The following is an 11,930-nucleotide window of genomic DNA, read 5'->3' as shown; positions in this document are numbered from 1 at the left end:
CCAGAGGTTGTAAACCACTGGTTTCATCTTTAACAATGTGTTGGATTTTAAAAGCTTGTAATATTATTATAATTACATTGTGTCAAATCTTCATCTGAAAAGTAACTAAAATTGTCAAATAAATGTAGTGGAGTAGAATGTACAATATTTCCATGTGAAATGTAGTGGAGTGGAAGTAAGAAATAGCATCAAATGGAGATACTCAAGTAAAGTTCCTTAAAATTGTACTGAAATAGTCTCCACCACTGCTGTTTGTTAGGAAACAGTGAGATGGGAGGGAAGTAGCCTCTTGATAAAAAACATGCTGAGACAATTAGTCGATGTATTGATTTGTGATATGAGAGGGACTCATAGATGTGGCAGGGATCCAAGTTTAGAGAATGCAGAGCTGTTTTATTTTTTTTATTGTTTTGTAGACTTCTTCTCAGTGCGTGTCTGTGTTGTGGTTTAAGCTCTACAAGAGAATAAAAGGTATTATGTACAACAGGTAAGCACTGATAACAGAACCAAAACTACAAAGGAGAAATATTGACAGCTGAATTAAAACAAATAATACATATATCTCACTCACATGATGCACACAACACATGGCTGTAGTCAAAAGTGACAAATAAAGTTGGAGGATGCAGCATGTAGTGGTTTCACCTGAGGGGGGGGGCGGTTCTTTCCTAGGCAGGAGTGCTTGTGTTAGCCTCCCTGTCTCAGGTGCTATCATGTGACTCCTGGACGACTTCTTTACGTGATTAGTAGATTACAATAAACGGACAACAATTAGAGTCATTAAATATTAACAACCATTATTGGCTCAAGCTTTTTTAAATTTCAAATCCTTTATATGAATTTTGAGACGTTTCAACTAAAAGGAGCAGAGTGAGTAAATGCAGTCATGTAACATTCAGGGGCCTGTTTCATTAAAGAACTGCAGAGCACTGCTTACACACACATCACAAATAGTGCCACTGTCCTTGTCCTGTTTCGTGAAAAACTGCAGATTGCAGATAAATTACGAGTCCTACAATCCTCTCACATGCCCGTGTGTGTGACTCACAAGTATGGTGTTTCGTTTGTTTTGTTAAATATGTTCAAATTAGTGTGAGAGAAAATAATCACATGTTGCAATTTGGCAACCCCCACCCAAAAAACAACAACAACAAAAAAAATGTGGTGAAACTGAATCCTGGATGGGAGAACAAAACAAGCCAATAGTTGTTGAATTGACTGCAGGTGGCCTTTCAAGCTGTTTGGATCTTGGATTGTTGATTGGATAAAACAAACCATTTGAAGTCACCGTGGACTGTGGGAAATTGTGATGGATAGTCCCCAATCTAAACAACTAATAAATCATGAACAGTATCTCCACCTGCAGCCCTACTCAGGTTACAGAGTGTCTTGGGGAAAAAAATGGAATGCATTTTTGTTTGACGTCACCAAAGTGGGAGCAGTAAGTGAAGTAATCACTAAAGATTTAGTATTTTACTGGAAGTAAATACGACTGTTATATCAAATGTTTTCGTTTTTTTTTAGAAGAGTTGGCTCTTGTGTCAAAATAAAAGAGATAGCTTTATAGATAGACAAATACCTTTATAATGACCTTTTTAGAGGTATAATTGGACATTCTGTTTTGTAGCTTAGTCATACAGTAAAATGTATGTACACTTTTATAGCTCCAGCCCACCACAGAGACCTCAGACTGAGATAATGCTTTTTAAGTGCATCTGCAGTGAATGAATTACCTTTACGACATGAAAGAAAACTATAAAACATGCAGAGATGGCTTGTACATCCCGTGATTCACTGTGAACTTGAAGACATTCCAGTCGGCATTGGACTTTCCGAGCCTTGGCATCACGTAAGTGGTTTGTTTTTTTTAGAGTCTGCCAGCTCCCGCCAGCAGAGACGAGCAGCGGTTTACCTCTTGGAGAGGTGTTGTGTTTTGTCTTTTAAGGTCGGCAGCAGACAGAGACCCCTCACTGCAGCTCCTCACTGTAAACATAAGTCACGCTGTAATGAATGTGTGATGGCTGGAGAGTCGGAGCAGGCTAAGTGCACTGACGTTCCGTGTGTTCTCGCTGTCCATCAGATCTCTGTTGTTCCTCACAACCATTTACAGTCATCTCTGTTTGGGACAAAGCTGTGTGCTACAATTTGGATACAGAGGTTTGTCACTTGGAAATATCAACCACAACACACTTACACACAATGACTGCTGTGTTATGTTCCAACAATTGTTCATATGCATTTTTCTCAAACAGTAAACTTAGGTATTCAACATTTATAAGCAGAATACAAACTGCTGTATAAACAAATAATGAATGAAAATATAATAAAACACAGCTCTAATAATATGAAATATAATATCTCATGAGAGAAGCTATAATTGCAGACAAATACTGTACATGAATAAACACTTTCAAATGTCCTTTTTATTTGTTTATAACTACATTAGGTAGTTGGTTGTTTTAAATGTTTGTTCACCGCTTATAAATGCTAAACAGGGAGACTCAAATAAAAAGACAAAAGTTTCTGAACAAACGCACATGTTCATTTATTTTGGATTTGAATCTTTACTGCTGTTTATTAGCTGCAGTCAGCACTGGTTTCTTTCCAGTTTTGTGTGCCAACGTTGCTGACAGAATCCCAGTTTCCACTCTCACAGACACTGGACTGAATCAAAGGTCCAGTGTGTAGAACTCAGTGGCATCTAGAAGAAAAGACTTGGCATAAGTAGGTTTTAATTACTGTATGACAACCTGAAATGAAGGATCATTGTGTTTTTGTTACCTTACAATGACCCCTGTATATCTACATAGGGAGCAGGTCCTCTTCCAGAGAGCCCACCATGTTGCACCACCATTGTTTTACAGTAGCTCAGAAGAGAACAAAGAAACACTGGATCTAGAGAAGGCCTTTAGCGACCATACGTTCTCCTACATGCTTCAGTTAGTTATAATCTGAAACCTCATCACTAGATGCCACTTAATTCAACACACTAGTCCTTTAAACTGCACTACTGCACTGGTAACTGCCAAAGATGACATGAAGGTTTGTAGTTATCAGAGAAGCCCAAAAGAAAACACAAACCTATTAGAGTTCTTGATTTGATTTACTTTATCCAATTCAAACACACCTGCTCAATTTGATGCATGTATCTTAACAGTTAGCATGTCAAAAGTCTATTTTTAAATATGTATTGTTATACCCCTCCCACTCACTAGGAGGCCACCCTGGCATTTAGCTGACAGTGGAGGTTTGTCAGATGATTTAGTTCACCTGGGCCTGTCAACATCCAGCCTGCATCTTACTCTGTTTGGTTTTCCACCTTGTTCTAAATAAGTAAAGTAATTGAAGTAACTGAAGTAATTGAAAAAATCTGAGACACTCAAGAGGGCAATAAATTTAAAAAGCCTTCATTACTTCATGGCCACTTAGTCATGGTTAAAAAATGCCTTCCTGGGTTCATGTGTTTGAGCCATTGAGGACTTCATCAAGGCAAGTCGCTGCCCTGTACTTATCCCAATGAAGTAGCCATAAAGTATTCAAGGATTTTTAAATGTATTACCCTCTGGGGTACCTCATGTCTCTTTAATAATTATAAACTAGCAGGATTCCCAAATTGAAGAGCACTTGAGGGATACCTTTTTACACCCAAGCAGCACTAGCATGTGTTTTTTCACCTTATTGTTTGTTTTGTATTAGCTTTAGTTTTAATAAATGATCTTACGTGGACTTCCTCCTTCTAACATTCCTGAACCAGTTTATGAAAATATACCAAAATGACAGTCCTGTTAGGTCAGTGCTATTGGTTTATGAATAATATGATTGACCATTTAATTACTTATTGCACAACTTCCGCTGAATTGTGTGCGTCACTGTGAAGACTAATTGGTCACAGACTTAAGAACTCATTCAAATCTGCATGAACTGGAGGAAGAGGAGGAGATGTGGGCATGTACTGTAAATAAATATCTACTTCTGGGACTATGGCAGAAAGAATCCACATCAATGAAGTTTCTTTGCAGACCCCAGACCCCCACCCCCAAGTCAAACCAAAGTGTTGCAAGACTCACACACATCAACAGCAGAGCACATTGCAAAGTGAAGAGCAACACTGATGATTAATATAATACTTTTATTTCCTAAACCGACTTACTTGTAGAAAGATAAAGTAATAAACCTTGTTTTTGCATGATGTGGATATTGTAATAAATAATAATGTATACACTTCACTTTATTCATTGTTGTTATTTGAGTTACCACTTTCTAAAAAAGGCATCCTTTATAGCAACTAATAGCTTCATTTGATGGCTAATAAACAATGTATTAATGTGTTACACTGTAGAATATTTGACTGTACATTCACAGTAAATTACTGGGTACTAGTTGCATTGCTTATAAGCCATTAGGAACAACTTTTGCTTTGCAGTAAATGGATTTTGGTCCATATCCTCTGCAGTCATTCTCCAGAAGGACATATTTTTATGTCCAACAAAGCTCTAAAGTCTAGTGAGCTGAGTTGCTATAAGTATTTCATTTGGCACAAACTTCCTAATAACTGGGTGAGAAGTCTGCTGATGCCTCTTCTGTCTGTGTGTGTCTTCTATCTTTACTCACCAGCCAGTCAAGCTGACCTCTTGACAGGCTGCCACAAACATTACGCAGCAGTGTAATGACGCCAACACCAACAGATGAGACATGGAACGGAAATGTAAAAAAAAACAGAAAGAAAGCCACTAAGAAAAGACAAACAGAGAGTCTATTTTCCTGTATGTCTATCGCTCAGAGCATCCATCCTGTCAGCCTGCTGGGAGGTTCACTGCGGTATATAGAGACAGCCCGCCTCACAGCTCAGATATGCGTATCGACCTCAGTGGTCCTCTACATCTGGATTCCTAGGAAGACAGAGAGGATGATACTTCCAGAACGAATACCCCAGCCCAGTCTTTATATTATTCTCCAAGAGGTTCAACAGGACATATACTCCGAAGTCCACAACGGACCAAAGAAAATACCGTTAACAAACGCCAGCCTGTGTGTGGATTTGACGATGGGCGGCATAAATTTTACGCACGGATCCGTGTGCACAAACGAGACGCACCGGGGAATAGCTTTACCCATCTTTATGTTTGCTGGAGGTGCTATTGGGAATATAGTTGCGATAATCGTTCTTTCAGTATCAAGACAGGAGAGGAAATCTTCAGCTTTCTACACTCTGGTGTGCGGTCTGGCAGTGACGGACCTGCTGGGCACATGTCTGGCTAGCCCGTTCACCATTGCCAACTACCTGGACCGGCATGTGCTGACGAACGACCACCTCTGCGAGTTTGACTCCTTTTTGTTGCTGTTTTTTGGTGTAACCGGACTCAGCATCATATGCGCCATGGCTGCCGAGAGGTACCTGGCTATATGCTGCCCCTACACCTATCAGCGGTGGGGGGTGGACCGACGCTTTGCTCAAAAGTTTCTTCTCGGCATTTATATCAGTAACATCCTCTTCTGCTGCCTCCCGATGATGGGCATATCCAAGAGCCAGCTGCAGCCGTCTTGCACCTGGTGCTTCATCGACTGGAGTGCGCAGGAGCCAGTTGCCGCAACTTACTCTATCCTGTACGGCGTGGTCAGCGTGCTGCTCATCCTGGGAACCATCGTGCTGAACTTGGCGGTGTGCGGCGCGCTGCTGCTGATGCGCCAGAGGACCGTGCAGCGGCCAGTCACCAGAACCAGCGTCCGGGAGCGATGGAGGGCATTGTCCTCCGCCGCAGAGACCCAAATGATGACGGTGCTGATGATGACCTCCGCGGTGGTTCTGGCCTGCTCAGCCCCACTAGTGGTGAGTCAAGTGAAGTAGTTTAATAAAAACAGTTTACTTGGCATACAGTGGTCGTTAATATTGTTACTTTCAGTGCCATTTCTTTTCCATGCACACATGGATGCAGCAGCAACACATCAACCTCAAGAAGTGTCTGTTTTTCCTTCGAGTGGCTAAAAAAAACAACCTACACGTGCATGTTATGTTATGAGACACCTGATGTTGTGCAGGTGTCTAAACGGTATGAAATACAAAAATACAAAACGTGACATTTGGATTATCTTGAGACAATGTATAAGCAGTTGGTTAGTTGAAAATATTTTTTGCTTTTTTTGTCGATAATAATTCATCATCATTCCATGTTCGTAAAATCTGAGTCTGTAACCAGCTACAGTTGTCAAATGTAGTGGATTAAATTGTATATTTGCCATTGGAGGAGAAATATAACATAACTAAAGAAGGAAACACTTTAATACTTTACTTTAAACAAAGTACAAGTACCTCAAAACAGTTGAGTGAATTTACCTAATTACTTTCCATCAGTGATAATTACTTTTACATGAACCTACCTGTAGCCAACATACTGTATTATCACGATAGGCTGTAGGAGGTTTGAGAAATAGAAAAAAAACGATTTGAAATAAACTCAGCAAATCAGAAATTAAGAGTGGGATCAATTTTTAACCATTTTTAACTCAATCCATCACAAAATCTAATAGCGTAGAGAGTAGACTAGTTCAAAGTAGGAAGAACAGAGTAGAAAATGTAATAAAAATGATGTTGTCATGAAACTTAAGTAATCTAATGAGTGAAGTGTCTTCTGTTGAATGTCTTATTGCAGTGTTTTTATTACATTTTCCCCAGAGCACCAGTTTAGAGCGACCAAGCTGTGTTTAAATCTCATATGCTTTTTTCAATGTTATGATAGTTTGTTGAGACATTTTTAGTTGACATACTGTACTTTTTATTCATTGGTCATAAGAAATATAGGAAAACTAAAAATGTCAAATAAAAAAGACAAATCTATGACATATGCCCTACACAAGTTGCAGCATTTTAAGTCTCTTATTTCCAGTGCGAAGATCTGATCTGTATCTTGTTTTTGTCTTTATTAAGGTCCGAGTGTTTGCCAACCAGTTCATGAAAAACTCTGAAGCTGACCTGGCTGCCATCCGGATAGCCTCCGTTAATCCCATCCTGGACCCCTGGATCTACATCCTCCTCAGGAGGTCACTGTTTCGCCGGTTGCTCAGTCTGTCGAGGCGAGGTAGCAGCACTCGCAGCAGTTCCCCCGTATCAACACAAGCACATCTGTTTTATCCTGAAATCATGAAGGACAGCCATGTGTTTACTCAGCTCATGCGTAATACCAACATCCTCACTCAGCTGCCTGACACCGTCAAGTTCACACGGCAGGATGCAGAGAGCCTCCATCAGACTTAAAACACTGCAGACTGAAGATGTTAATGACAGCTGTGAGTGTTTGCTGCTTTGTTTCGCTGCAAGTAGCTTGATGCAGGGCAACAGACTCTGTTAAAGAGCTGACAATGTATCTGGTCCTACAGTTGGACAGGACCCTTAAAAACTCCAAAGGGATTATTTATTAAATGAAAGTGGAGGGCTGCTCTGATTGGATCTATGACGAGGGCTCGAGCGGGGACGGAGGGCTAATGAAGAACACGAAGTTACTTGACTCTGATGTTTTTATTTAAGAGAAACAATAAGACTCTGCTCAGCTAATCTAAACTCACTCCTCTGTATGTTAATTAATCAGTTGGATGTTAGGAACAGTAGATACACACAGACACAGCAGATAAAGCTACACTTCAGTTCATCCAGAGGTAGTGCTCAAACTGACCAGTGACTCCTGGGGAGTCTGTTGTTGAAAATCATATTTTCATCCAGCAGAAATTATAGCACATGGGACATTGTCAGCATATTTTGGATAACTGAAAATTATCACAACAGTTTTTTTATGTGCGCTGTCCTCAGTTACGGCTCTGTTCTAAGAAATCTCTTCCGGAGTTATTTTTGTGGCTGAAGAGGCATCTGAAACACTTATATGAGCTTGATGAAGCACAACATTTGTTCAGAATAAAGATTCTTGTTTGCAATGAACATGAGACTAATTGTTTTTTGTCGTCTAGTCTTGTACGGACAGAACTGATATTGTGGTCTCAGTTAGTCCGAACCCGACTCCAGTTTTACTTTATTTTACCTTTAATGAATGATTTTATTATAATGATAAATGGCTCCCTCAAAGTGGTCCTGGCAACAGTAATGATAAACCCTTTTTTTATTACAGTGTTGCTCTACACGCACCTTCTTGGTCTTTACAGATTTTTCTGTTTCTAATTCACAGAAAGTATTTTTGAACATGAAGCCAAAATGTGCTGGAACTGATTATTTCAAGTAAAATGATGTATAGATTAGAGGTATTCAAAGCCAGAGACTGTGGGCGTCCCCTCAGACAAAGCTTGGAAGATGCCCCCTCACAGCCCCAAAATGCACACCTTAGTTTACCTGATTAGATTCACTCAATTCCTGGACACCTGTGGGATGATGATTATGTTATTTGATTCCAAAGACACTCAAAAATTGATCTTAGATAGCCTGATTTTGCTGTTTGATATACTTCAAAGTACACCAAATACATAAAAAAAGGTCTGTCTGAAGGCATTTTTTAGTTTCTGACTCTGATAAAGGTGGGGAAAATAGAAAAAAAAACAACTGCTGTATCTCTGAGCTATCTCTTTAAGCAAATCACCCACACTCAGGCTATGTGATCTCCTTTTGATAACAAATGTAAAAACTAATGAATATCGTTTTACTTCCATTTATTGAACCTCCCTTCAAACTGTTTGGGGCCCGCTGGGGAAGCCCATCTTCTACTTTAAAATCCTCTGGCATACATCATCAAAGATATAGAACTATCTATAATATCTGTATCTCGTGTTTAACGTCATCAGAGCTATTACTGCTAATTGGCAACCCTGTATGATAAGAGATTTGACTTTCTAACATTTTCCTGGTAGACAGTAACAGCACTTGTGGCCTTTCCTCTACATGGTCATGCACTGGAAAAAGTTAGCTTCCCACAGGAGGATTGAACCATGCGGAGGTGGAGGGGGGTTTGCTGGTTAGTGATAACTCTGATTATACACTGGAAACAAACAGTGATTGTGCCAAAATACTTCTGGGAGGAAGTCCTGTGGACAGATGAATTTTGGTAACAATTTTAAATGCTGATTTTTGGCCACTAGGGGACAGAAGACCTCAAAAACAAGACTATTACACATCCAGCTGACATAAAGGACATAATCATGCTGTTGTTCATCTCTGGCTGCCTGTAGAATGGAAGTAAATCATTCAATGGAGTTTAAGCTGTTTTGGCCACTTTTGACTCCTGAGAAAAATACCTGTTCTAAAACCACTGTATTCATTCATTTTAGTTATACTTTTGGTAAAGATGGCCTGCCTCAAAATCAGCCCAACTCTGCCAATTGTCACAGTGCAGGGTTGCAATTGATGATTATTTTCATTATTGATGAACTATGATTGATTGTTTGGTCTATAAATCAGAAATTAGTGAAAAATTACCATTATCTTCATCTGTCTTATTTGTCCAATGAACAGTCCAAGATATCCAGTTTACTATCATATATGACGAAGTAAAGCACCAAATCATCACATTTGACAAATTAAAGACATTCAATTTTGTCATTTTTGCTTAAAAGAAACTAAGATGATCTGTTAAAAAAACTAGAAAAAATAGATTAAAATGAATCTTCTGTCGATTCTTCATTGCAGTTCGGTTACAGCTGTTTCAACTTGTGGGAAAAAAGAGCTCTTGTTTGGTTTAATGAAACATACAGAGCTCACATTTATCTACAACATAGGATGATAAAAGGTTTAAAAAATGTTCAATCTCTTTGCCTCCAAAGGCTTCCTGCAGTATAAACAAATAAGCACTTAACTACCACAAGAAAAAAAACATGTTCAGTTCAGTATTCCTTAATGCATTTATTTTTTCCCCCAACATTTAAAAATAGCATTTACTAAACATAAGCGGACATGACTGTGCATAGCTGCATCTCTGTACAACAGTTTTGTACCATGACACCATAAATAAAAACCTATAAACATCGGTTAAGTAAAAATTCTGTTCAAGATCCATTAAAGACACACAAAAATAATAATTGTACAAGTTTTACAAAGTAACCTCCCCTTTCTCCAGTCATGAAACATTTACATCCCATTAGAGAGCTTTACAGCAGAGAGCCGACGTCCAGATCCAGTTCTCCCAAAAACAATCAGCCAGCAGGACACCGAAAAAGAAAATCTGAACGAAATTCATCGACTGCAACCACAAATCCTCCGTACCTGTGGTGCATCGGCAACAAAACAGTTACATGCTTTGCTTTTGGCAACATGAGGAAGGAAAAAAACTAACAAAAAACAGATATGAAAAAATAGGTGGACGCTCTCTGGCAATCCAAACCATAAAGAAACATGAAGATAACTTTTACCACCAGCTTCACCTGCTGTTTGGAAATATTAGATTTTAGTGAAATGAACACAACCTCTGAAATGCAGAGTACATCCTGCAAAGCAAATGATACATTCCTAAAACATGACAGAGTAGTGTCATCTTTGTTGGTTCTGATAGGCTGTTAACAATGTTTTTAATTTTAAGATGAACTCACAGCCAGATAAACACAGATAAAGTGTTTTACATTGAAATATGTTAATTACTCATTTTAATTAGAAGTTGACTGTCTGTAAAAGCATTAGTGATGATGATTGATATGAAGGCAACAGTGCAATAAACAGCATTTCTAACGTTTTTTAACGATTTGTAGAAAAACAAAGCAAAAATCTAGCTGTTTGAAAATGTTCTGACTTGTAAATGTTTGAGCCTGATTGCAGCTACTTGATGTTTAATATAAATCAGGACTCATATAAAGTAAGTGTTTTTTTATACTTCTGCATCTTCATATTCATTTAACAGCAGTAGAAAGTAAAGGGTTAATGCAGAGAAATGTTTCTGGCAAACTGTCCAAAAATGAAATATACAGTAAAACTAAAAAGTTAAAAAGGAGACAACAAAAAGTTGAGTGATAATTCTTCAGTGATTTCAACACTATGAATTATTACAGAGTGATTTCATTCATTTGAAAGACATTAACACAGTTTGGAAGTTTCATGACAGGTAAAAAAAAAAAAATGTTTTCTACTTTTCTGATACACATAATTTTTTAATTATTTCTAAAAAAAATTTTGTGACAGGTTTTGATTCAGCCCTTGCATTTTGAGACTGTAGTTTATGGAGGTTGTATTGGATTGAACTGTATTACATTTTAAAAGGTGTTACTGATATTTACGCTCCTCCATATGAGTAAATAAAGGGAAGTAAAAGCAGAAACACCTTTCAGCTTAACGCAGTCACCACCACAAAGCACAGCCTCAAACTGTACAACAGAGCTGCAAAAACATTCTTAACAAAAAAAAGTAAAGTAAGTTAGTAGTTGTTGTTACACGTTTCTACTTTCCTGGTCACTCTGTGTGTAAATCTTTCCCAAAAACACAATTTCGTGTTTTCATTAACTATCAAACCACGTTCCTTCCTGTTGGTTCCCAGAAACGAAAAGACAATTTCGTGTTTCGTTAACTATCAAAGCATTTTCCTCCCTGTTGGTTCCCAGAATCCTACAAACTATGTCAGATCATATCGTATTTTCTCCAGAAATTCAGAGCGGGGAAACAAGTAGCAGATGAGTGTAATTATGAGACCATTACTGTGCACTGATCCCACTGGGTACCTCCCCAGGATCATTTGGGGATTTCTTTCCTGTAGACTAAATACTGAGACAGCCTTTTTTTTGTAATTCAGAGAAGGCAAAACATAAATGTTACAATAAATCCGTATATTTAGAGTATAACTGCTCTATCTCCTTGAGCACATTTATCAGCTGAAAAAAAACAACAACAAAAAAGCTAACAGGCTGACCAAAAAAAAAAAAAAAAAAGACTCTCTCCCCACAACACAACCGAGCAGAGCAGACATAAATTGATTTCAGATACAGAAACAGAAACTTGAACCATATTTTATATTGCTGCAGTT

At 38.4% G+C, this 11,930-nt stretch overlaps 1 protein-coding gene across 1 annotated transcript; it reads left to right on the top strand.

Annotated features, from left to right (window-relative positions):
- The first annotated feature begins 4,949 nt into the window (after window positions 1-4,949).
- LOC128361384 (prostaglandin E2 receptor EP4 subtype-like) lies at window positions 4,950-7,446 on the top strand. The gene is made up of 2 exons (XM_053321825.1): window positions 4,950-5,827; window positions 6,923-7,446. The coding sequence occupies exons 1-2, from the start codon at window positions 5,045-5,047 to the stop codon at window positions 7,247-7,249; spliced, it is 1,110 nt and encodes a 369-aa protein (XP_053177800.1). The 5' UTR covers window positions 4,950-5,044; the 3' UTR covers window positions 7,250-7,446.
- The last annotated feature ends 4,484 nt before the right edge of the window (window positions 7,447-11,930 follow it).

This window comes from Scomber japonicus, chromosome 7 (assembly GCF_027409825.1).
Source record: "Scomber japonicus isolate fScoJap1 chromosome 7, fScoJap1.pri, whole genome shotgun sequence".
Taxonomy (NCBI): Eukaryota; Metazoa; Chordata; class Actinopteri; order Scombriformes; family Scombridae; genus Scomber; species Scomber japonicus.
This window is presented reverse-complemented; position numbering and strand designations above follow the sequence as displayed.

What these genes read in the sequence shown, in the direction of transcription:
- LOC128361384 (XM_053321825.1), top strand. Translation starts at nt 5,045, where the DNA reads ATGGGCGGCATAAATTTTACGCACGGATCCGTGTGCACAAACGAGACG. An exon ending in CCTGCTCAGCCCCACTAGTG is followed by an intron (nt 5,828 to 6,922) that starts GTGAGTCAAGTG and finishes GTCTTTATTAAG; the next exon opens with GTCCGAGTGTTTGCCAACCA.